The 26,801-nt window shown below is 44.4% G+C and overlaps 1 protein-coding gene across 1 annotated transcript in view; it reads left to right on the forward strand.

Annotated features, from left to right (window-relative positions):
• Positions 1-2,055: 2,055 nt before the first annotated feature.
• The window catches only part of cdh23 (cadherin-related 23), a 261,541-nt gene continuing 236,795 nt past the window's right edge, over positions 2,056-26,801 (forward strand). The window contains exons 1-6 of the mRNA XM_087982495.1: positions 2,056-2,222; positions 3,305-3,365; positions 8,170-8,318; positions 11,180-11,315; positions 11,592-11,980; positions 13,854-13,955. Of these exons, the coding sequence (XP_087838621.1) occupies positions 2,091-2,222; positions 3,305-3,365; positions 8,170-8,318; positions 11,180-11,315; positions 11,592-11,980; positions 13,854-13,955 (969 nt within the window). The 5' untranslated portion in view covers positions 2,056-2,090. The remainder of the gene's footprint in view (positions 2,223-3,304; positions 3,366-8,169; positions 8,319-11,179; positions 11,316-11,591; positions 11,981-13,853; positions 13,956-26,801) is intronic.

Below are 26,801 nucleotides of genomic sequence, written 5' to 3' on the forward strand. Positions count from 1 at the left end.
ACCTGCACAACAGGTTTTAGGCAAGGTAATGAACAAGAAATGGGATTTTCCTGTTATAAACTTTTTCTGAATACTTTACATGAATATACTGAATAATGTAGCAAGCCACACATCTCAACACACATCAACTTTTAACTTCAGAACTGAAGAAGGGTCACTGGACACAAAGCGTTAACTCTGTTTTTCTCTTTCCGCAGATGCTGCCAAACTTGAGTCTCTCCAGCAAATTATGTTTTGTTTCAGATCTTCAGCATCATAGTCCTTTGTTTTGTTTTAGTTTAGTTTGATTTAAGCTCTGAGTGATCTATTATCCTTGGCTTTTGCTGTCATGAATGTTGTTTATTTGTCATGTCTTTACTCCTCACTGGTTCAAAACTGAAAACCGTTTCACTCTAAGCTGATGATAATGTGTGATTCTGCAATTGAGATGAAAGAGCAAAGCCTTCTGTCAGTCATCCAATCAATGTTTCTCCTCAGTACTCAAAACAGCATCACTGACCAATCATTCCATTCGTGCTTGTGAACTATTGCTGTGTTGTGGTTCTGTTCGCCGAGCTGGGAATTTGTGTTGCAGACATTTCGTCCCCTGTCTAGGTGACATCCTCAGTGCTTGGGAGCCTCCTCTGAAGCGCTTCTATGATGTTTCCTCCGGCATTTATAGTGGTTTGTCTCTGCCGCTTTCGGTTGTCAGTTCTAGCTGTCCGCTGCAGTGGCAGGTATATTGGGTCCAGGTCGATGTGCTTACTGATTGAATCTGTGGATGAGTGCCATGCCTCTAGGAATCCCCTGGCTGTTCTCTGTTTGGCTTGTCCTATAATAGTAGTGTTGTCCCAGTCGAACTCATGTTGCTTGTCATCTGCGTGTGTGGCTACTAAGGATAGCTGGTCGTGTCGTTTCGTGGCTAGTTGGTGTTCATGGATGCGGATCGTTAGCTGTCTTCCTGTTTGTCCTATGTAGTGTTTTGTGCAGTCCTTGCATGGGATTTTGTACACTACATTGGTTTTGCTCATGCTGGGTATCGGGTCCTTCGTTCTGGTGAGTTGTTGTCTGAGAGTGGCTGTTGGTTTGTGTGCTGTTATGAGTCCTAGTGGTCGCAGTAGTCTGGCTGTCAGTTCGGAAATGTTTTTGATGTATGGTTGTGTGGCTAGTCCTTTGGGTTGCGGCATGTCCTCGTCCCATTGTCTTTCCCTTAGGCATCTGTTGATGAAATTGCACGGGTATCCGTTTTTGGCGAATACATTGTATAGGTGTTCTTCTTCCTCTTTTTGCAGTTCTGGTGTACTGCAGTGTGTTGTGGCCCTTTTGAACAGTGTCTTGATGCAACTTATTTTGTGTGTGTTGGGGTGGTTGCTTTCGTAGTTTAGGCCTTGGTCTGTGTGTGTGGCTTTCCTGTATACCTTTGTGGTGAATTCTCCGTTCAGTGTTCTCTGTACCATCACGCCTAGGAATGGGAGTTGGTTGTCCTTTTCTTCCTCTCTAGTGAATCGGATTCCTGTGAGTGTGGCGTTGATGATCCGGTGTGTGTTCTCTATTTCTGTGTTTTTAATGATTACAAAGGTGTCATCCACATATCTGACCCAGAGTTTGGGTTGAATTTGCGGTAAGACTGTTTGTTCTAATCTTTGCATTACCGCTTCTGCTATGAGTCCAGAGATGGGTGGGCCCATGGGTGTGCCTTTGATTTGTTCATATATTTGGCTGTGAATATATTTGAATGTGAAGTGTGTTGTGAGGCTACATAGGACAAACAGGAAGACAGCTAACGATCCGCATCCATGAACACCAACTAGCCACGAAACGACACGACCAGCTATCCTTAGTAGCCACACACGCAGATGACAAGCAACATGAGTTCGACTGGGACAACATGACTATTATAGGACAAGCCAAACAGAGAACAGCCAGGGAATTCCTAGAGGCATGGCACTCATCCACAGATTCAATCAATAAGCACATCGACCTGGACCCAATATACCGACCACTGCAGCGGACAGCTGGAACTGACAACCGGAAGCGGCAGAGACAAACCACTATAAATGCCGGAGGAAAGATCACAGAAGGGCTTCACAGGAGGCTCCCAAGCACTGAGGATGTCTCCTAGACAGGGGGTGAAACGTCTGCAACACAAATTCCCAGCTCGGCAAACAGAACCACAACAACGAGCACCCGAGCTACAAATCTTCTCACAAACTTTGAACTATTGCTGTGCCACACTTGCTTGTGTAAGCAACACTGTACTGTGCAGTAACATAGAATCATACAGCATGCCGTACATAATCCCAAACCGAACTAGTCCCACTCGCCTGCACCTGGCCCATAACCCTCTAAACCTTTTCTATCCATGTATTTACCGAAGTGTCTTTCAAATGTCTTTAAAGTCTTTTTAAAACATCTTTTAAAAAGATGTGAGGGGCTAATTTTTTTACACAGAGGGTGGGTTCACGTGTGGAATGAAATTCCTGAGAAAGTGGTGGATTTGGGCATAACATTTAAAAGACACTTAGGTAAATACATGGATGATTAGATCTAATCTATTTAATCATCCAAATATTTACCTAAGTGTCTTTTAAAAGTTATGCCCACATCCACAATTTCCTCAGGAATTTCATTCCATATGTGAACCCACCCTCTGTGTAAAAAATTAATGCCTCTGTCTTTTTGAAACCTCTCTCCTCTCACCTTAAAAATGTGCCCCCCTCCCCCCCAGTCTTGAAATCCCGCATCCTAGGGAAAAGACAACTTACACTGGGTATCATCTAAAAGATGCATTGCTCCAATTTGCGAAGGTTCCTTGACAACGCAGCCAAATCTAAAAACACTCCTGCTGAGAAGAATAAGGGCAACAGATCCATGGAAGCAACACTGCCTGGAAAATCCCCTCTGAGCCACTCACTAACCTGACTTGGAAATACATCCCAGTTCCTTCAGCGTCACTGGTCAAAATCCTCAAATTCCCTCCCTAACATCTCCAAGGGTGTCCCTCCATCACATGGGACTGCAGCCATTGAAAAAGGCAACCCACCCCCACCTTCTCAAGACTTACTTGGGTTGTGTGAAAAGTGCTGGCCCAGTCAGAATCCCAAGAATGACTGGAACAATTAAAACCTTCTGAGCTCCCTGATGGTAAGTCTACCACTGCAGGACGCTTTGCTTTCTGATCAGAGGAATTGGGTTGAACTCAATGATTTCACTGGAGCTTATAAGTGTATTGGAATGCAGCTTCAAATTGCATCACAGCATGTAGTGGGAAGGTGCAGCATGTGGTTTGGTTTTTGCTGAATCTGCCTTTTCTCTGTTTTAATAGGTGCAAGCCACTGATGCAGATGAAGGAGTTAATGGGAAGGTTTTGTACAGAATTCTCTCAGGTAACATTGACTTGTATCTGCACCATTTATTTTACTTAGCAAAAAGAATCAGAATTTAATTGAAGGAGTTGCTTAAGTAAGAAACAGATGTATTCTTTATTGGAGTTTGGTTGTCCAGACTCATTCCAAACTCATCAAAAAAATTACTTTAGATAGTGTTCAATTAAAGGATTTCTATCAGTAATACAAATCCAATTCTGTGTGCTTTTTAAAATTTATTTATGGAACATGGACATCACAGACTTGGTCAGCATTTATTTCCCATCCCTAATTGCCCAGAGGGCAGTTAAGAGTCATAAATCAAGGAGATGTACAGCACAGAAGCAAACCCTTCAGTCCAACTCATCCATGCCGACCAGATATCCTAACGTAATCTAGTCCCATTTGCCAGCACTTGGCCCCATATCCCTCTAAACCCTTCCTAGTCATATACCCATCCAGATGCCTTTTAAATGCTGTAATTGTACCATCCTCCACCACTTCCTCTGGCAGCTCATTCCATACACACACCACCCTCTATGTGAAAAAGTTGCCCCTTAGCTCCCTTGTAAATTTTACCCCTCTCACCCTAAACCTATGCCCTCTAGTTCTGGATTCCCTTAACCCAGGGAAAAGACCTGGTCTATTTAGCCTATCTGTGCCCCTCATGATTTTATAAACCTCTATAAGGTCACCCCCTCAGCCTCCGACGCTCCAGGGAAAACAGCCCCAGCCTGTTCAGCCTCTCCCTATAGCTCAAACCCTCCATCCCTAGCAACATCCTTGTAAAGTTTTTCTGAACCATTTCAAGTTTTACAACATCCTTCTGATAGGAAGGAGACTAAATTGCATGCAATATTCCAAAAGTGTCCTAACCAATGTCCTGTTCAGCCGCAGCATGACCTCCCAACTCCTATTCTCAATGTTCTGATCAGTAAAGGAAAGCATACTCAACGCCTTCTGGGTTTGAAGTCACATTTCAGCCAGACCAGGTCAGGACCCCCTGTAGTGAACCATTACCTTCTCCATGGCAATGTCAGAAGTCACATGACACCAGGTTATAGTCCAATAGGTTTATTTGAAATCACAAGCTTTCGGACTGCTGTTCCTTTGTCAGTTGAAATGACTGAATAAATAAATAAAAAGAGAGCTTTTAACTTAGATTAATCTCAAGTTTCTCTGACAAAGACAGACAAGCGTTGGGACCCTTGCTGAATTTTCATTATTTTATTTTATTCTTTTTATCATTTTTGGTTTGGAGCTGTGAACCGGGAGCTGAAACTTGAAAGATAACCTTTGGACTGTGAGCAGCAGATTGTGTTCATGAAAAAAGAACAAATAAACTGATATTTGTTTATGAGACTAGGCCTGACAGTTAGTTGATAGCAGATTGATCCATGTTAAAAGTGCTCTATAGACGCTTTAATTCTGCAAGGCCCTTATACACCAGTAGGTGGCAGATGTTGAATATTAACTGGGACCTAATGGGAGGACAGTCAGTCTGACAGGGAGTGGCCAGATTTCAGCTGGTTTTTCGGCGGTGTTGAAGTCAGAAAGCTACAGGATAGAGGTTTGATTGCACCCTGTTCATTCTCATATTAAATTAATGAAAGTTCAGAGAATGGAATCCCAGTTAAAAGCATCGCCTGCTGGAAGCTATGTGCATGCATCAATATTGTCAGAAACCAAGCAAGATATAATCCCGTATGTTAGACAATAAGACCATAAGGTATACGAGTGGAAGCAACGCCATTCGGCCTACCAAGTCCACTCCGCCATTTAATCATGGCTGATGGGCATTTCAACTCCACTTACCTGCATTCTCCCCTTAGCCCTTAATTCCTTGTGACATTAAGAATTTATCAATCTCTGCCTTGAAGGCACCCAACGTCTCAGACCCAACTTGAAGGCAGTGAATTTCACAGGCCCACCACTCTCTGGCTAAAGAAATGTCTCCCCATTTCCGTTCTAAATTGACCCCCTCTAATTTTAAGGCTGTGCTCAGAGGTCCTCGTATCCCCGCCTAACGGAAACAACCTCCCAGCATCCACTCTTTCTAAGCCATGCATTATCTTGTAAGTTGCTATTCGATCTCCCCTCAACCTTCTAAACTCTAATGAATACAATCCCAGGATCCTCAGCTGTTCATCGTATGTTAGGCCTACCATTCCAGGGATCATCCGTGTGAATCTCCGCTGGACACGCTCCAGTGCCAGTCTGTCCTTCCTGAGGTGTGGGGCCCAAAATTGGGCACAGTATTCTAAATGGGGCCCAACTAGAGCTTTATAAAGTCTCAGAAGCACGTCGCTGCTTTTATATTCCAACCTTCTTGAGATAAATGACAACATTACATTTGCTTTCTTAATCATGGACTCAATCTGCAAATCAACCTATAGAGAATCCTGGACTAGCACTCCCAGATCCCTTTGTACTTTGGCTTTATAAATTTTCTCACCGTTTAGATAATAGTCCATGCCTGTATTATTATTTCCAAAGTGCAAGGCCTCAGACTTGCTCACGTTAAATTTCATCAGCCATTTCCTGGACCATTCTCCTAAACTGTCTAAACCTTTCTGCAGCCTCCCTACCTCCTCAGTACCACCTGCCTGTCTGCCTAACTTCACATCATCAGTGAACTTCACCAGAATGTCCCCAGTCCCTTCATCCAGATCATTAATATATAAAGTGAACAGCTGCGGCCCCAACACTGAACCCTGTGGGATCCTACTTGTCACCAGCTGCCATTCCGAAAAAGAACCTTTTATCCCAACTCTCTGCCTTCTGTCAGGCAGCCATTCCTCAATCCATGCCAGTAGCTCGCCTCAAACACCATGGGCCCTCACCTTACTCAGCAGCCTCCCGTGAGGCACCTTATCACAGGTCTTTTGGAAGTCTGGATAGATGACATCCACTGGGTTTCCTGGTCTAACCTACTTGTTACCTCTTCAAAGAATTCTAATAGGTTTGTCAGGCACGACCTCCCATACTAAATCCATGCTGACTTGTTCTAATCTGACCCTGCACTTCCAAGAATTTAGAAATTTCATCCTTAATGATGGATTCTAGGATTTTACTCACAACTGAGGTTTGGCTAATCGGCCTATAATTTTCCATCTTTTGTCTTGATCCTTTCTTGAACCAGAGGGTTACAACAGCGATCTTCCAATCATCTGGGAATTTTCCTGACTCCAGTAATTTTTGAAAGATTACATTCAGCGCCTCTGCTATTTCCTCAGCCATCTCCCTCAGAACTCTAGGATGTAGCCCATCGGGTCCAGGAGATTTATCGATTTTTAGACCTTTTAGCCTTTTTAGCACTTCCTCTTTTGTAATGGCTAACTTACTCAATTCTGACCCCTGACTCTCCTTAATTGTTGGGATATTCTTCATGTCTTCCTATGTGAAGACTGATGCAAAGTACTTACTAAGTTCTTCAGCTATTCCCTTATCTCCCAGCACTGGGCTTCCAGCATCAATTTGGTATGGCCCAATTTCTACCTTTGCCTCTCGTTTGTTTCTTATGTATTGAAAGAAACTTTTACTATCATTTCTAATATTACGGGCTAGCCTACTTTCATATTTGATCCTCTCCTTCCTTATTTCTCTCTTTGTTGTCCTCTGTTTATTTTGTAGTCTTCCCAATCTTCTGATTTCCCAGTGCCCTTGGCCACTTTTTCTTGGATATATTTCCTGACTTCCTTTTGTCAGCCATGGCTGTCTAACCGCTCGCTGGGTAATCTTTCTTTTCTTTGGGATGAACCTCTGTACTGTGTCCTCAGTTACACCCAGAAACTCCTGCTATTGTTGCTCTACTGTCTTCCCCGCTAGGCCACTGTTATGGATTGTGTATTAAAATCGAAAGAACTGCAGGTGCTCTAAATCAGAAACAAGAACGGAAATTGCTGGAAAAGCAACATCTGTGAAGAGAAATCAGAGTTAACGTTTCAGATCCAGTGACCCAGTCCCAAGGAAGGGTCACCGGACCCAAAACGTTAACTCTGCTTTCTCTTCACTGATGCTGCCTGACCTGCTGAGCTTTTCCGGCAATTTCTGCTTTTGTAGTGGATTGTAGAATCTCCTCAAGTAACCGACCGGTTACAGCTCATTTATTTTTCTCTTCTGAGTTATCCCTTAATTCTGTCTGTTTTGTCTGTCTGTCTTTGTGTGAGTATTAAGGATTGGTTTTAAATTTTAGCCATTAATTAGATTACTTTGTTTTACTGTGCTCTGCTAAAGTCACTGCATGGGGAAAAAAATCGTAAATTTTCTGTTGGAGCTATAAACCCAGTGTTTAGAATCAATTATTCACAAAGTCTGGTACTGGTTTTTTTTTAAAAAGTCTGTTATCTGGGGATCAATTTTGAGGGTTGTTCAGTATTCTAATTTTGCTGTGTTGAATCCAGAGGTAGTAAGCCTGATTTGACTCAGTTGTCTGTCTCCGTGTCATAACACAAGAGGCGTCCTCTGTGAACTCAGAAAGAGTACCTCAGAGATCCTCATATTTATAAGTAATTTGCAAGCAATTGAATTGAAAGAGTGAAATAAAGCATTTGAAAAATTTGTGGGAATAGGCAAGAGTTAAGATTCAAGTTGCTCGACTGACAGCCAAAATGTAAAGGCCTTCCTTATCTGTAAAATCCTCTTCTGAGAATTGCCCATGATTTCAAGTAACTGTTGAGTGATGCAGGCTGCATCCTGTAAAATGTTATATTTCATCTCACTTTGGAGGAAGCCAGCAAGAAAAGAAGTTATCGTTTGTGGTCGTCACAGGAAGCTTGGTCAAGGAGATATATTTTTAACCGTTCAATTTTCCTTGTGTTTCTAGGAAATCCCAATGATAACTTCCAGATGGACCAAGACACTGGGCTCATCTCCAGAGGTCCCCGCCCCTTGGACAGAGAGAGCAGCACTACCCATGTGTTGCAAGTGGAGGCCTACAACAACGACTTTGGCAGGATGAGGAGCACTGTCAGGGTACGGGCACATCGTCGGTTCATACACAGGCATCAGCCGTTATCAAATGCTCTTTGACTAATGCTTTTAGATTATTTTTTAGATTACTTACAGTGTGGAAACAGGCCCTTCGGCCCAACAAGTCCACACTGACCCGCCGAAGCGCAACCCACCCAGACCCATTTCCCCTACATTTACCCCCTCGCCTAACACTATGGGCAATTTAGCATGGCTTATCCACCTAACCTGCACATCTTTGGACTGTGGGAGGAAACCAGAGCACCCGGAGCAAACCCACACAGACACGGGGAGAATGTGCAAACTCCACACAGACAGTCGCCTGTGGCGGGAATTGAACCCGGGTCTCTGGCGCTGTGAGGCAGCAGTGCCAACTGCTGTGCCACCATGCCACCCCAATGCTGTGGGGCTTCTCTCCGCATTTCCATCCATGCAGCCCTAGGAGTGGGTAAAGACTCTTTTAAATCTTCTTTTGGAAACATGGGATCAGATGCAGACCACTTAGCTAACCATTGGATCATGTTCCACCATTCAGTGAGATCAAAAGAACGAGGAGCAGGAGTAGACCATTTGGCCCTTCAAGCCACTCAGTAAGATCGTGGCTGATCTTTTTGTGGACTCAGCCACACTTACCCACCTGCTCACCATAATCCTTAATTACTGTACTCTGCAAAGATCTACCTATCTTTGCCTTAAAAAGATGGCTGATACCTGACCTGGCTCCATAATACCACACCCCTTGGCCCTATTTTGATTTCTTAATACCTTTGGTTAACAAAAATCTATCAATCTCAGATTTAAAGTTAAGAATTGTATTTGACTGAAGAGAGTTCCAAATCTCAATTCATGGTGGTGTCGGGGAGGTGATGGCCTAGTGGTATCATCGTTCGACTATTAATCCAGGGACCTGGGTTCCACTCCCAGTAAGAAGATAGTGAAATTTGTAGGGAAGGGAATCTGCTAACCTTACCCGTTCTGACCTACAAGCGTCTCCAAACCTGCAGCACCATGGTAGACTCTCAACAGCCCTCTGGACAAATGACAGATGGGCAATAAATACTGGCCTGGCCCATGAAGTCTGTCCCATGAATTAATTTTTTTTAAAAAGCCCATAACCTTCTCAATTCCAGGGAATGCATCACTGGTTTGTCTAATCCATTTTTACAATTTGAGATCTCTGTCCATGGATGATGGGAGCAGTTTATCATTACTTTAATCAGCTAATTGGATGTGTTTGTCACCCTTCTGGAGATATGTTGGACTTGTGCCCTTACCTTCACAGGCACAGACACTATCACTGCAACATATAAATGACCTGGAAGAGGGGTTAGAAGGTTGGGTGAGCAAGTTTGCGGATGATACGAAAGTCGGAGGAGTTGTTGACAGTGAGGAAGCATGTGGCAGGTTACAGCAGGATATAGAGAAGCTGCAGAGCTGGGCAGAAAGGTGGCAGATGGAATTCAATGTAGCTAAGTGCGAGGTGATTCACTTTGGGAAGAATAACAAAAAGATGGGGTACTGGGCTAATGGTCGGATACTTGGTAGTGTGGATGAACAGAGGGATCTTGGTGTCCATGTACACAGATCTCTGAAAGTTGCCACCCAGGTAAATAGTGCAGTGAGGAAGGCATATGGCGTACTGGCTTTTATTGGTAGAGGAATTGAGTTCCGGAGTCCTGAGGTCATGATGCAGTTGTATAAGACTCTGGTACGGCCGCATCTGGAATATTGTGTGCAGTTTTGGTCGCCATACTATAGGAAGGATGTGGAGGCATTGGAACGGGTGCAGAGGAGGTTTACCAGGATGTTGCCTGGTATGGAAGGAAAATCGTATGAGGAAAGACTGAGGCACTTGGGGCTGTTTTCACTAGAGAAAAGAAGGTTTAGGGGTGACTTGATTGAGGTGTACAAGATGATTAGGGGGTTAGATAGGGTAGACAGTATGAACCTTTTCCCGCGTATGGAGTCGGGTATTACAAGGGGGCATAGCTTTAAGTTAAGGGGGGGTAGATATAGGACTGATGTTAGGGGTAGGTTCTTCACTCAGCGAGTCGTTAGTTCATGGAATGCCCTGCCAGTAGCAGTGGTGGACTCTCCCTCTTTATGGGCATTTAAGCGGGCATTGGATAGGTATATGGAGGATAGTGGGTTAGTATAGGTAGGTGGGCTTGGATCGGCGCAACATCGAGGGCCCAAGGGCCTGTACTGCGCTGTATTCTTCTATGTTCTATGTTCTATGTTCTATCTATATTTTTATTTGATTTGATTTGATTTATTATTGTCACATCGTACCTGGGTACAGTGAAAAGTTTTGTTTTGTGTGCAGTACGGGCAGATCATACCATACAAAATGCATCAGGGTAATAGAACAGAGCAAGGAATCCAATGTTACAGCTGCAGAGAATCTGCACAGAGAGTGAGACCAACATTAAATTTAAAATTTGAGAGGTCCATTCAGAAGTCTAGAAGCAGCTGTCCTTGAATCTGTTGGTACATGTATTTACAAGTTGCTTTTGTATCTTCTGCCTGATGGAAGAGGTTGGAACAGAGTATAACAGGGGTGGGAGGGATCTTTGAACATGCTGACAGCCTTCCTGAGTTACTGTTCTAATGCAGTTGCTGTGTAAACATTGTCCTAAGCTTAGATTTAGTGAGCTAAATCAGTCTCACTTACCCAAAAGGCAGTGATAGAAATCCCAAACTGAGGTCAATGTATTTTCATCATAAGAGACGTAGATCACTAACAGTTTTGATTCAACCATTTTGATCAAAGCAGCCTTTTAGGAATAAACAGAGTCTTGATAATTTGGTCATTGTCTCTTTGTGAATTCTCACCTCTTTGATTTGACCTTTCCTTTGTCTAGGTGATCATCTATGTGGAGGATGTGAATGATGAAAAGCCAGTTTTTACCCAGCAACAGTATAACCGGCTAGGGCTGCGGGAAACTGCAGGGATTGGCACATCAGTCATTGTCGTCCGAGCCACTGACAGGGACACGGGTAAATCAACTAACTCTCTCAGTCTAATGTTGAATGGTGTGGCCAGCTGGGAAACAGGGTTAGCTGGCTGAGTAGAATCCTTACCAATGTGTTCAACCAGTTGGGTCAGAATTCGGGATTTGATGGGTCAAGGGAGGGGGATTAACAGCCACAGCAGCAATTTGAACATCCAACGTCCCAATGCTTTTCAATGCTTTTTGAGCGGTGCAAAAATAACAGTATTGAGGAGATGTTTCCTGGTGCAAGTGTCCCACTGTTTTTATATTTCTACCCCAGGAGATGGAGGCATTGTCACCTATATGATCCTGTCTGGCTCAGAGAGGAAGTTTGCCATTGATGAGAGTACAGGCCTCATCACCACAGTGAACTACCTTGATTATGAAACCAAGACCAGCTATTTCATGAATTTATCTGCCACAGATCAAGCTCCACCTTACAACAGGGGTTATTGCACTGTATACATCACCCTGCTCAATGAGCTGGATGAGCCTGTACAATTTACAAATGTGTCATATGAAGCTACAATTATTGAAAATATCCCAACTGGGGCTGAAGTGGTCCAGATCCAAGCTCAGTCTGCTGACAACATCAATCTGATCACCTATCGGTTTGACCCGGACACCTCTGCCCACACTCTGTCCTTGTTCCAAATAAACAGAGTTACTGTGAGTATGTAGCAATGGTGCTGTAATCCTGTACTGTCTTGTGATGTCTTAAATTCAGAGCTTCACTCTCAGTCTTGGGCTTCTTTCTTGTGGGTATATGGTTATGGGGGTTGATATTCAACGAATAATATTTTATTATAACTAAAAGGAGGTAGTGGTGTTGTCACTGGGCTAGTAATCCAGAACCCTGGGTTAATATTCTGGGAACATGGGCAGGGCAGATGGTGAAATTTGAATTCAATGAGAATTAAGCTAGCCTAATAGTAGCTATGTAACCACAGTCAATTGTCATTATCATTCAGGGGTGGCATGATGGTTGGTGTTACCTCACAGTCCCAGGGGCTTGGGTTCGATTCCACCCTTAGGCAACTGTCTGTGTGGGGTTTGCACATTTTCCCTGTGTCTGTGTGAGTTTCGTCTGGGTGCTTTGGTTTCCTCCCACAGTCCAAAGATGTGCAGATTAGATGGATTGGCCATGGAAGTTGCTCATTGTGTCCATTCCTGATGAAGGGCTTATGCCTGAAATTCGGCCTGACCTGCTGTGCTTTTCCAGCACCACATTTTTCAACCCATAGGAATTCAGGGTTCCAGGGATAGGGTAGGTCTGGGTGGGAAAGTCGGTGGGACTCAATGGGCTGCTTCCACACCGAAGGAATTCTATGATTCTAAAAATAAAACACGCATCTGGTTCCTTAATGTCCTGTAGGGAGAGAAATCTGCCATCCTTACCTGGTCTGGCCTATATGTGACTCCAGACCCACAGCAATGTGCCTGACTCTTAACTGCCCTCTGAAATGGCCAAGTGAGCCATATGGTTCAATGTTGTGCAGCAAATGATACCCACATCTCTGGAAATGCTGTAAAAACCTCCACATTCTTGGTGGTCCATTACAGAGAAGGTGAGAGATTGCAAAGAGTAGTAAACTTTTCTTCCTCCAAAATATTCATCCAGTCTGGGATACTGAGATTGTATGGTCAGCATGATCATATTGAATGGTGGTGCGGGCTCAAAGGGCTGAATGGCCTACTGCAGCTCTGAATTTCTATGGTTAGAAGTCAGACCGATTCTGCTACAAACACAGTCTACCTGAGCTTGAAGTTTTGTTTTCTCTTAACCTTCGAACTATATCACTGTTGCTTCAATGTCGATGGGTCAAGATCCTGAAACTTCCTCCCTAACAGCATTGTGGGTCAACCTACAGCACATGGGCTGCAGTGGTTCAAGAAGGAAGCTCACCATCACCTTCTCAAGGGGCAATGAGGGATGGACAATAAATGCTGAACCAGCCAGCGACACCTACATCACAAAACACTCTGATGAGACATTGCACTGTATAGGAGGAGATCTGCAGATTCTTATTCCTGTGTGTAGATCATTTGAAAGAGACAATTGGTGGTGGTTTAACCTGAGGGTCACCACTCCTCAGATCAGGGGCAAGGTTGAGAAAGAGAGTCCTTCATGGTAACCTCAGCTGGTGTGGGAATTGAACCCACACTGTTGGTGTTACTCTGTTTTGCAAACTCCAAATGATTGTGCTTACCTGCCACCTTCTTCCTTATCGGACATTAAAGTGAAGCCGATGGGTTTTCATCACAATGTTGAAGGCAGTGTTCCCATCGACATATTGCATTGTCTGCATTAGACCAGCTGTTTTTTTTTAAAAAACAATTCCTGATTATTATTATGTTCAGATTTCACTAGCTGCCGTGTTGGGATTAGAACCCGTGGCCCCCAGGACATTAGCCTGGAGTTCTGGATTATTGGTCCAGTGACACTGCCACTTCAGCACCACCCTCCCCAGTTCTGCATGAGGCTGAATTTGGATTTGTGAATAGAGTATATGACTGTCCCTCCTCTCATTGCCTCTCACAGGGTGTGATAACTGTCCGGGGACAGATAGATCGGGAGAAGGGAGATTATTACCTAATCACAGTCATTGCAGATGATGGGGGACCCAAGAAAGACTCCACTGTGGTAAGGATATAAAATTTATTCAAAGGAGAATATCATTGCAAGTAATTTTATTAAATAAATATGAGTAAGTTCACATTTTACTCATAAACTCACAATGTCAGCAATAGTTGTCTTTAATGTTCTAACCACACACACTTGAGTTCAGGAGATGAACAGCATTTTAAAGAGACTCATGGGTCTGGAAATTAGGATGTGTTGCAAACCGTTTTGTAAGTGCTTAGCGATCAATTAAATCTGTAAAATGACAGGTGTAATGTAGACACATATGATCAGAATGTTATTCCTGATTCCAAAGTTAAATATTCACACATCCCCTTCAGTCTTATCTACTTCATTCCCTTTCTAACACTTTCCATCCTCCCCCCTCCACTCCTAAACCACCTCCTCTCCATCCCCCTTCCCAACACCTCCATCCTCCCCCCTCCACTCCTAAACCACCTCCTCTCCATCCCCCTTCCCAACACCTCCATCCTCCCCCCTCCACTCCTAAGCCACCTCCTCTTCATCCCCCTTCCCAACACCTCCATCCTCCCCCCTCCACTCCTAAACCACCTCCTCTTCATCCCCCTTCCCAACACCTCCATCCTCCTGTCCTTCCTCATTCAAACCAACCCCAACCCCCACCTCAATAGGTATGTCAGGATTAAGAGAATGACTACAGTAAGATTAGAACCATTCAAGGATAGTAGTGGGAAGTTGCACATGGAGTCAGAGAAGATAAGGGAAGCGCTAAATGAATACTTTTTGTTAGTATTCACACTAGACAAAGACAATGTTGGTGAGGAGACTACTGAGATACAGGCTACCAGACTAGATGGGATTGGGGTTCACAAGGAGGAGGTGTTAGCAATTTTGGAAAGTGTAAAAATAGCTGAGTCCCCTGGGTCGCATGGGATTTATCCTAGGATTCTCTGGGAACCCAGGGAGGAGATTGGCTTTGATCTTTATGTCATCATTATCTACAGGAATCGTGCCAGAAGACTGGAGGGTAGCAAATGTTGTTCCCTTGTTCAAGAAGGGGAGTGGAGACAATCCTGGTAATTATAGACCAGTGAGCCTTACTTTGGTTGTGGGTAATGTGTTGGAAAAGTTTATAGGAGATAGAATTTATAATCTGGAAAAGGAATAAGTTCATTATGGATAATCAACACAGTTTTATGAAAGGTAGGTTGTGCCTCAGAAATATCACAAACCTATTGAGTTCTTTTAGAAGGTGACCAAACAGGTGGATGAGGGTAGAGTGGTTGATGTGGTGTATATAGATTTCAGTAAGGCGTTTGATAAGGTTCCCCATGGTAAGCTATTGCACAAAAGACGGAGGCATGGGATTGAGGGTGATTTTGCAGTTTGGATCACAAATTGGCAAGCTGAAAGAAGACAGAGGATAGTGGTTGATGGGAAATGTTCATCCTGGAGTTCAGTTATTAGTGGTGTACCACAAGGATCTGTTTTGGGTGCACTGTTGTTGTCATTTTTGTAGACAATCTGGATGAGGGGTGCAGAAGGATGGGTTAGTAAATTTGCGGATGACTCTAAGGTCAGCAGAGTAGTGGATAGTGCAGAAGGATGTTATAGGTTACAGAGGGGCGTAGATAAGCTGCAGAGCTGGGCTAAGAGATAGCAAATGGAGTTTAATGCAGCAAAAGTGTGAGGTGATTCACTTTGGTAGGAGTAACAGGAATGCAGAGGTAATGCTAATGGTAAGATGCTTTGTAGTGTAGATGAGCAGAGAGATCTCGGTGTCCAGGTACATAGATTCTTGGAAGTTGCTACCCAGATAAATAGGGTGTTAAGAAGGGCGTACGGTGTGTTAGCTTTTATTGGTAGAGGGATTGAGTTTTGGAACCATGAGGTCATGCTGCAGCTGTATAAAACTCTGGTGCGGCCACACTTGGAGTATTGCGTACAGTTCTGTCCACTGCATTATACAGTGTATGTGGAAGCTTTGGAAAGGGTGCAGAGGAGATTTACTAGGATGTTGCCTGGTGTAGAGGGAAGGTCATGTGAGGAAGGGCTGAGGGACTTGAGGCTGTTTTTGTTAGGGAGAAGAAGGTTGAGAGGTGACTTAATTAAGACATATAAGATAATCAGAGGGTTAGATAGGGTGGACAGTGAGAGCCTTTTTCCTAGGATGGTGATGGCTAGCACAAGGGGGCATTGCTTTAAATCGAGGGGTGATAGATATAGGTCAGAAGTCAGAGGTAGTTCCTTTACTGAGAGAGTAGTAGAGGCGTAGAACACATTGCCTGCAACAGTAGTAGACTCGCCAATTTGTAGGGCATTTAAATGGTCATTGGATAGTCATATGGACGAAAAAGGAATAGTGTAGGTTAGATGGGCTTCAGATTGGTTTCACAGGTCGGCGCAACATCGAGGACCGAAGGGCCTGTACTGCTCGGTAATGTTCTATGTTCCCACTTGCCCCACTCCATCTCCCAAGGCCCATCCGAAACCTGTTCCTATTCCCCTCTTCAAACCCTCCCAAGCCACCCCAACCCCATTCCCAACTGTCCCTTCCGCCCTCTTTCACAGTCTCCCTCTTCATCCTCCTCATTGACTCTCACAACTCCCCCACACACCTCCCAGCCCTTTCTTGCCTGAGAGCTGTTGTGTTATTGAAAGAGGTCCATCCTCTCACTGGTCTTCAGGTTGACTGAGAATGGCATCAGCTGCAGTGATCCAAAGTGGGAGTTCAATGATGGAGGAGTTGTTGGCTTCCTTATTCCAGCAGAAGGCAAAGACCCTTTTTGCTAAATCTTCTCAGCTGGGCTATGTTGGCCACACAGCTGATGTAGAAGGTTAGGTAAAAACAAGGACTGCAGATGCTGGAAACCAGAGTCTAGTTTAGAGTGGTGCTGGAAAAGCACAGCAGTTCAGGCAGCATCCGAGGAGCAGGAAAATCGACATTTCGGGCAAAAGCCTTCCTGATGGTTGTCTTGCTCCTCGGATGCTGCCTGACCTACTGATGTAGAAGGTTGTCTCTTTCCTCAGAGTGTTTCAGAAGCAGCATTGCAGTCAGCAAAGCTCTTGGGAAAATAACTGAGTCATGTTATCACAGAGGTTGAGATTTTACATCTTTGACATTCTTCAGTGCTTCTGATTTAAAATGATTGATGTGGCATGTTTGACTAATAAATCATTTATTTTCTTTCTCTCTTATCATGGATGAGCAGAAGGTAAACTATGTGTATCATTTGCTGTTTTGTGTGGAGTAATCTGTTCTGTGTTAGTGGAACCCTGTGTGTTGCATGTTATCGGGTCACATTTGCTCTCTCAGCTCAGTGTATAAGGTGCCAAGGTTCGTCTGACTGCAACCCCCAAACAAGAAGGGCAAGGGCAGCAGGTAGATGGGAACGCCACCCCCTGCAAGTTCCCCTCCAAGTCACTCACCATCCCGGCTTTGAAATGTATCACCATTGCCTCACTGTCACTGAGTCAAAACCCTGAAACACCCTCCCTCCCTGACAGCAACTTCAGCACGGGGACTGCAATGGTCTGAAAAGATGGCTTGTCAACTCCTTCTGGAGGGTCACCAGGGAAGAGCAACTATTGCTGGCTTTAAAACAAAGTTTCAGGGCATTGTGTGGAAGAACTGGGCCTCTGCTCTGTTCAGAGCTCAGAGTGTGGTGTGGAAAAGCACAGCAGGTGAGATAGCATCCGAGGAGCAGCAGAAACGATGTTTCGGGCCAGAGCCCTTCATCAACTGGCCAGTATTTAACTCCCAGTCAATAGAACAATGACCTGGTCATTATCCTGAACGCTGTCTTTGGAACTTGTATGTGCACGCTGACTGTGTCATTTCAAACTTTGCAGCAGTTACTACACATAAGGAAGTATCACATTGGCTAGAAGGTACTCTGTAGTACCTCGAAGTTATAAAAGGCACTGTGCTTATGCAAGAACTTTCTTTATTTTGTGACAGTAAGAAAGTTGTCGATATTTTTGTTGTAAAATGCTCTGTGCCATCAGGATTGGACGCTACATGAGCAGATATGGATTGAGCATCATATTCTTAAAAAGCATTGAAATCTGGTCAGGATGCATCAGTGACATGTCATTTAAGAAAATGAAACTGTGCTTCTCTGGAAAAAGACATACTGCTCTCAGACATTAGAACCAATCAGGATGTGATAGAACAGCCGGTGTCAACAAAGATTTCAGTTGGATGTCCATCTCTATGTCAGACAAGACTTAAGAATCTCTACTCCATGTTCCTGTTGTTTACAAATCTTACATAAACATGATTAAAGCATTCGAGGGTCAAAGCCATAGTGAGCAAGCTGCACCATCCACCATCTTAGCACTGCTGCTCCTCGCAGTGCCAGAGACCCGGGTTCAATTCCCGCCTCAGCCAACTGTCTGTGTGGAGTTTGCACATTCTCCCCGTGTCTGCGTGGGTTTCCTCCGGGTGCTCCGGTTTCCTCCCACAGTCCAAAAAAATGTGCAGGTTAGGTGAATTGGCCATGCTAAATTGCCCATAGTGTTAAGTAAGGGATAAATGTAGGGGAATGGATCTGGGTGGGTTACTCTTCAGAGGGTCGGTGTGGACTTGTTGGGCTGAAGGGCCTGTTTCCACAATGTAAGTAATATAATCTAATCTAATCTAATCTTGGGCCAGCACAGGTGCAGTCTGCTGAATGGTCACCTTTCACACTAACCTTCTGAAACTCTGAGGATTTCTAAGTCCTGGCGACTGAGGTTATTGTGAATCAACCTAAACTATAACATGTTTTGCTTATAATTTAGGAATCATGACCTGGATGAGACTAATATTAGTGTGGTTGAATTCTGTCTGCCATTTTAATTTCCAAGTAGCCTAAGGAATAACAATAGGATGGACCGTTGACATCTGTTCTAATGAACGATGGATATTCTAGCACCGCTCCATCTTCTGCACTGTCCCTTAATTGCCTTCGTATCCAAAACTCTTGTCATTGAGGACACAGAATTCCAAAGATTGTGAAGTGTTGGACTGAAGTAAATACTCTCCACCCCTGCCTGAATTGGCCAGCCACTTCTTCTGAGGCTGTGACTGGACTCTGGACCCGACCCTCCAACTGTGGAGAAGACATATGAGCTTCTCTGGGAGCTCAAAGCTGACAACTGCGTTAAAACTGTCCACAAACAAACATCAGATGGACATATTAAATCTTTCTCGGCGAATAACCAAAAGGACTCAATTCTGAGCTTATTGCATGAGTACACCATCAAAGGAAATAGACGTTGTAGAAATTAATAGATTTGCTGTTTTAAAGCTACCGTTTCATAAACTATACTCAATTCAGCCCTTTTCACCACTGAAGCAAACTGTTTTCAATCAACAGAAAATGAAGAATGGAACTATAGCACTTACCATCTTCAGTGTTTAAATGATCCACTTGTCAAAAGATAAACAATAAAAGGCAGCAGTTTAAATGCCATTCAGTGATTATGGTCACTGAGGGAGTTGAAACAGTGATTAGAAATATAAAGAACTCGAAGGAATGATTATCAGAAACTCTGGCAGGCCAGAGGAATGTGGCATCTTTCCCAGATGCTCTCAAATTATTTCTCTCTTGTTTCAATTGTTTGTGTTGAATTCCCGACACTCTGATGTTGCAATTTCTCTGCAGAAAACAGGAGGGATTTCGTATGGAGACACAGGATCATTCCAGTGACCACAGAAATGAATGGGAAGGGGTTTCTGTGTTCCTTTAAACACCTTAAAGAACTTGTGTTAGCATAGAGTCATAGAATCCTTACAGTGCAGAAGCAGGATGTTCACCCCATTGAGTCCACACAGACCCTCCAAATCATATCTGACCCAGACCCACCCCTCTACCCGACATTTCCCACAGCTGCACATCCCTGAACACTATGGGCAATTTAGCATGGCCAATCCACCTAACCTGCACATCTTTTCAGACTGTGGGAGGAAACCAGAGCATCCAGAGGAAACCCACGCAGACTCAGGGAGAATGTGTACACTCCACACACACAGTTGCCCAAGGCTGAAATCGAACCTGGCACTGTGAGGCAGCAGTGCTAACCACTGAGCCACCGTGCAACCCTGTTGTTTTGGTTTTGTGAATGTGAATGTGTTTTCTGTCTTTCACAATTTCAGGCCATCAATACAATCAATGAAGTGCTCTTGAAGTGTGGTCACTGTTTCAGTATAAATGGGATTAGCAAATCTGTGCACAGCAAGCTCCCACAAGCAGCAAGCTGATAATGAGCAAGGAATCATCTTCTTTGTGGCATTGATTGTGGGATCAATATTGGTCAGAATACTACTGGGAACTTGAGAAGCTCAGCCATATCAGTGGAGAGAGAAACAGAGTTAACATTTCGAGTGTGATATGACTATTCTTCAGTACTCTGTTCCCATTATTCCAAAGAAGAGTTAGAGAGTCACAGAGATGTACAGCACAGAAACAGACCCTTCAGTCCAACTCGTCCATACTGACCAGATATCCTCACTGAATCTTGTCCCATTTGCCAGCATTTGACACATAGACCTCTAAACCCTTCCTATTCATATTCCCATCTAGATGCCTTTTAAATGTTGTAATTATACCAGACTCCACCACTTCCTCTGGCAGTTCATTCCATACACACACTACCCTCTGTGTGAAAAAGTTGCCCCTTAGGTCTCTTTTATATCTTTCCCCTCTCACCCTAAACCTATGCCTTCTAGTTCTGGACTCCCCCACCCCAGGGAAGAGACTTTGCCTATTTACTCTATCCATGCCCCTCATGATTTTATAAACCTCTATAAGGCCACCCCTCAGCCTCCGACGCTCCAGGGAAAACAGCCCCAGCCTGTTCAGCCTCTCCCTGTAGCTCAAAACCTCCAACCCTGGCAACATCCTTGTAAATCTTTTCTGAACCCTTCCAAGTTTTGCAATATCTTTCTGATAGGAAGGAGACCAGAATTGCATGCAATATTCCAACAGTGTCCTAACCAATGTCCTGTACAGCCGCAACATGACCTCCCAACTCCTGTACTCAATACTCTGACCAATAAAGGGAAAAAGTGAGGACTGCAGATGCCGGAGATCAGAGCTGAAGAATGTGTTGCTGGAAAAGCGCAGCAGGTCAGGCAGGTCGACGCCGATTCTCCTGCTCCTTGGATGCTGCCTGACCTGCTGCGCTTTTCCAGCAACACATTTTTCAGCTCTGATCAATAAAGGAAAGCCTACCAAACGCCTTCTTCACTATCCTATCTACCTGTGACTCTACTTTCAAGGAGCTATGAACCTGCACTCCAAGGTATCTTTGTTCAGCAACACTCCCTAGGACATTACCATTAAGTGTATAAGTCCTGCTAAGATTTGCTTTCCCAAAATGCAGTACCTCGCATTTATCTGAATTAAACTCCATCTGCCACTCCTCAGCTCATTGGCCCATCTGTTCAAGATCCCATTGTAATCTAAGGTAACCTTCTTCGCTGTCCACTACAATTCCAATTTTGATGTCATCTGCAAACTTGCTAACTATACCTCTTATGCTGACATCCAAATCATTTATATAAATCATGAAAGTAGAGGACCCAACATCGATCATTGTGGCACTCCACTGGTCACAGGCCTCCAGTCTGAAAAACAACCCTCCATCACCACCCTCTGTCTTCTACCTTTGAGCCAGTTCTGTATCCAAATGGCTAGTTCTCCCCGTATTCCATGAGATCTAACCTTGCTAACCAGTTTCCCATGGGAAACCTTGTCGAACACCTTACTGAAGTCCATTTTGATCATGACTATCGCTCTGCCCTCATCAATTCTCTTTGCTACTTCTTCAAAAGACTCAATCCAATTTGTATACTGAATCAGAAAATTTTCTTGTACACACTTAACAAATTCCTTTCCATCTAAACCCTTAACACTGTAGCAGTCCCAGTCTATGTTTGAAAGATAAAATCCCCCACCATAACCACCCTATTATTCTTACATATAACAGACATCTCGTTACAAAGTTGTTTCTCAATTTCCCTCTGACTATTAGGGGGTCTATGATACAATCCCAAGAAGATGATCATCCCTTTCTTATTTCTCAGTTCCACCCAAATAACTTCCCTGGATGTATTTCTGGGAATATCCTCCCTCAGTACAGTTGTAATGCTATCCTTTATCAAAAACACCACTCCCCCTCCTCTCTTGCCTCCCTTTCTGTCCTTCCTATAGCATTTGTGTCCTGGAGCATTAAGCTGTCAGCCCTGTCCCTCCCTGAGCCATGTTTCTGTAATTGCTATGATATCCCAGTCCCATGTTCTTAACCGTGCCCCGAGTTCATCTGCCTTCCCTGTTAGGCCTCTTGCATTGAAATAAATACAGTTTACTTTATCAGTCCTACCTTGTTCTCTGCTTAGTTCCTGCCTGCCCTGACTGTTTGACCTTTTCCCAACGGAAGCAGTCTCAATTTGATCCCTTTCCTCACTATCTCCCTAGGTCCCACCACTAACGCTCTCCCCACCTCCCCCCCCCCTCCATTTACTAGGTTAGATCCTCCTGAGTGGCTCGAGCAAATCTCGCTGCCAGTGTATTGGTCCCCTTCCAATTCAGGGTGCAATCCATCCTTCTTGACAGGTCACTTCAAACTCAGAAGAGATTCCAATGGTCCAAAAATGTCAACCCTTCTCCCCTGCACCAGCTCCTCAGCCACACATTCATCTGCTCTATTCTCCTATTCCTACCCTCACTAGCTCGTAGCACGGGGAGTAATCCAGATATTACTACCCTTGAGGCCCTCCTTTTATAAATTCCTGCCTAACTCTGTATGTTCTCCCTTTAGAATCTCATTCTTTTCCCTCCCTATATCGTTAGTTCCAATGTGTACAATGATCTCCTGCTACATTCCCCTGAGAGTCCATCACCCCCTCCATTTTCCAAAACACCATACTTGTTTCAGATGGGGATAGCCACAGAAGACTCCTGCATTACCTGCCTACCTTTCCTGGAGTTAACCCATCTACCTGACAGTATCTACGGCTTTTCTCCCTTCCTATAACTGCCATCCATCACATCTCCTAGCTCTTGTAAGTTCCTTATTGCCTCTAAGTGCAGCTCCGACCAATCCATGCGGACTGATAGAATTCACAATCAAACACACATCCTGCAGACATAATCCTCAGTGACACGGAAATTCTCCCTAAACTCTCACATCCAATAGGAAGAGCACATCACTGTATTCCTGATGAAGGGCTTTGGCCCAAAACGTCGATTTTCCTGCTCCTCGGATGCTGCCTGACCTGCTGTGCTTTTCCAGCACCATTAATCCAGGAAGAGCACATCACTCTGCTAAAGACCATCTTTGCTGTTTCGTAATCTACAGAGCCAGAAAATAGCACCACCTTTTTGCTCTAAAAAACAGTGCTCCAGATGAACTTGGTACTGAGGGTCTATATTTTTAAAATTTAATCAAGAGACAGATTGCAATGAAACATATAATCGAGAAAGATCCCACTCTACTCACTACTCGAGACTTACAGCAAGGTTACACTTAAAAACTGTACACTTTTCTGTGCACGTTCCTGTGTTGTGAGCTCTCCTACACGGGTTCCTGCAAGGTCAGTTGTGAATTTCAGTGTTCGTTAGTTTTTCCTAGATACACTTCGATGTCCAGAGATACATGAATTCAAACAACAAAGGCAGTAACTGCACAGATTCACAGTTACCAGTGTCGGTTTATTTCCTTCTCTCCCTCACTGACCATGTGGTCGCTGCCTTTTGTCTGTCTTCCCCCTTTTAACAGTGCCGTTGTTTTGATCTTTTTTCTCCAAAGTTCCAAAACAATGCAGCAGCATATCAGACAGTAAATGCTGTTCCTGGAATTCCAGGAAATCACCTCCAATGCATAAAATATCTCAAAAAGGGAGCAGCTCTTACAGCCGCCATTTGTTTCCTATCTTCGAGTCATACTGAACTCAAACAATAACTTAACTGATTCCTGAGGAAGGGCTTATGCCCGAAACATCGATTCTCCTGCTCCTTGGATGCTGCCTGACCTGCTGCACTTTTCCAGCAACACATTTTCATGTCTGATCTCCAGAATCTGCAGCCCTCACTTTCTCCTCAAAACGATAAGTCTGTTTCTCTCTCCAATATCTGAAATATTTAGCTCTTACAATGCTGATTCCTAGCCTGCTCTTCCCTTACGTAGTGCCGTAGTATCTTTTGTTATTCACGTGAGAGGGCAGAAAGGACCTCCGTGGAACTTCTCACTCAAAAGACGTGCCTGCAACCATGTTGCACTCCCTCAGTCCTGCACCAGAGGTTCAGCCTGTATCTTTGCACTCAGAAGCGGCAAAAAAATACCCATTGCCTTCTGACCCCGGTCCATGTACCCCTGTATGGGCCACAGCCGAGAGGGAAACTGGAGTTGACATTTCAGGCCTGTGGCCTTTCATTTGGGTCAAAACGTTATCGAGGTGGAGCTGCTTTTAAGCAAGTACGGCGGTGGGGGGGGAAGGGGGGTGCGGAACATGGGCTGAAGTTGTAATAGGATGATTACAGCACAGAGGTTGGTGATTTGTCCATACTGGCACTCTGCTTCACTATCCAGTCAGTCCCATTCCCCCGCTCTATCAGCCCTGCAAGTTCCTTTCCCTCAAGTGGCCATCCAGTTTCGCTTTGATTCATTCCTGATGAGGGGCTTATGCCCGAAACATCGACTCTCCTGCTCCTCAGACGCTGCCTGACCTGCTGTGCTTCTCCAGCACCACACCCTTGACCCCAGTTTTGCTTTGAAGTCAATGATCATCTCCATTTCCCCCACCTTCAGGTTATTGCCACTGGCAGGAAAGGTCAGAGAGAAGGGGAAAGGCAGAAATGATAACTGATGACAGGGGCGATGGTGTGGGGCACTGGAAACAAGCAAAAGATGGGTCAGTAAGTTACAGTCATAGGCAATGGTGGAATCAAAACCAACAGCTGGTACTGAAATAATGGCAGCAGTGGTTAGGATTCGATGGGCCGAATGGACTGCTTCCACACTGTAGGGATTCAATGAACCGGGAATGAAGCAATGTTACAGCAGCACTAAAAATGTTCGTACGTCATTGCCGAAACATTCTGCATTTATTAAGGGATTCAGGTTTATCTACAGAATCACAAAACATAGGCTGATCTTGGATTGCACCAAGTGTAAAGGAGGCAGATTCAGTCGTAGTTTTCAAAAGGATTACCTGTGGAGAGAGCGTATCTGTGGGGGGGGGGCGGGGTGGGGTGGCATCAGCTGAGCATCTTCTGGAGAGCTGGCAGGAACATGGAGGGTTGAGTGGTCTCATTCCATCACAGGCATTTTGCACCTTAAGAGTTGATTTCTAATGTGTGGATGCATTTGGTGAACTTTCAGGTGTTTCTGTGTGACAAAATAAGCTGCTCCATCTCTCTCCTCACGTGTGTGTGACCATTTATCTGTCTTCTACAACGTGGTACAAAGGGGCATTTTCTGTTTTCATTCTGTTCTGTGGCATCCAGATGTTTCTGTCATCAACAGCTGGCTGACCTTCCTGGCTGAAGGAACCTCCTTCATTATTACCTTCATTCATAGCATTCAGAGCTCTGAATCTCACTCCCATAGTCCAAGTAACTTCATTCCATTGACCTCAAGGTTCTTGCTTATTTGTCCTGAATTTGGTCAGACTTGAGGCTTGGGAAGGCTCTGGAAGGGATCCAGGGGAGGTTCACCAGGATGTTGCCTGGGATGGAGAAATTGAGCTCTATTGAGAGATTAGATAGTCTAGGATTGTTTTTTTAAAGCAGAGAAGGCTGAGGGGAGACATGATTGAAGTGTCTAAGATTATAAGGGGTTCATTCACTGAAGATGTTACCTAGTATGGTGATGAAACGTCTGAAAACGAACCTTCCAGCTCAGCGAGCAAACCTACCTCCAAGATTATAAGGGGTATGGACAGGGTGAATAGAGAGCAGCTGTTCTTTTTGGGTTGAGAGGTCAGTCATGAGAGGGGAAAGTTTTAGGCGAAGGGACAGGAGATTCAGAGGGGATGTGGGGAAAAGTATTTTCACTCAGCAGGCCGTGGGCATCTGGAATACACTGCGCATATTCTCCATGCACAGCAATCAGCATCAACACCACCTGCTTCAGAGGTCACTGCCACTCATGGACTTCAGAGACCCACGCAGTTGGAAGGAACATTAGACGGAACACTGGTCACCTCTTTCCCTTATTAACTGAATTCAAATTTCACCCTCAGCCCTCAGATGGTGTGGTATCAGGTGACAGCTGCCTTACTGGACCATGTTCAGCACGATCTCAGTATGCCAGCATCGTGAATGAGCCTTCACTTGTCACAGCGTGATGCATGCCAAGGTTTCTATCCTTGCCTCCAAATTGTGTGACGCAACGGAGGACCATGTAAAAACAATAACTGGAGAACTGAGAACTCGACAATGCTTCACATTGATAGTAAGGGGGAGAGGTGACCAGTGTTCCGTCTAATGTTCCTTCCAACTGCGTGGGTCTCTGAAGTCCATGAGTGGCAGTGACCTCTGGAGCAGGTGGTGTTGATGCTGATTGCTGTGCATGGAGTACATTCGCAGTGACTTTATGATAATGTCACTGGACTATTAATCCAGAGACTGAGGGTTTGCATCCCACCGCGGCAGATGGTGAAATTTGAATTCAGTTTGTAGAAGTCTGGAAGTTGAACAAAAAAGCTGGTCTCATGATGACCATGAAATTCCTATCAAAATCCTAATGCTCCTCAGGGTACGAAAGTCTCCTGTCCACACCTAGCCTAACCTACATGTGACTCCAGTCCCACTCTTAAATGGCCAAGCAAGTTCTCAGTCCCATGACCAAGTCTGATTAAAACGAATTAAACCCCTCAGATGGATTACTGACATT

The sequence above is a fragment of the Chiloscyllium plagiosum genome, unplaced genomic scaffold (genome assembly GCF_037043375.1).
Source record: "Chiloscyllium plagiosum isolate Xiang-an unplaced genomic scaffold, Cpla_swu_hap1 HiC_scaffold_43, whole genome shotgun sequence".
NCBI lineage: Eukaryota > Metazoa > Chordata > Chondrichthyes > Orectolobiformes > Hemiscylliidae > Chiloscyllium > Chiloscyllium plagiosum.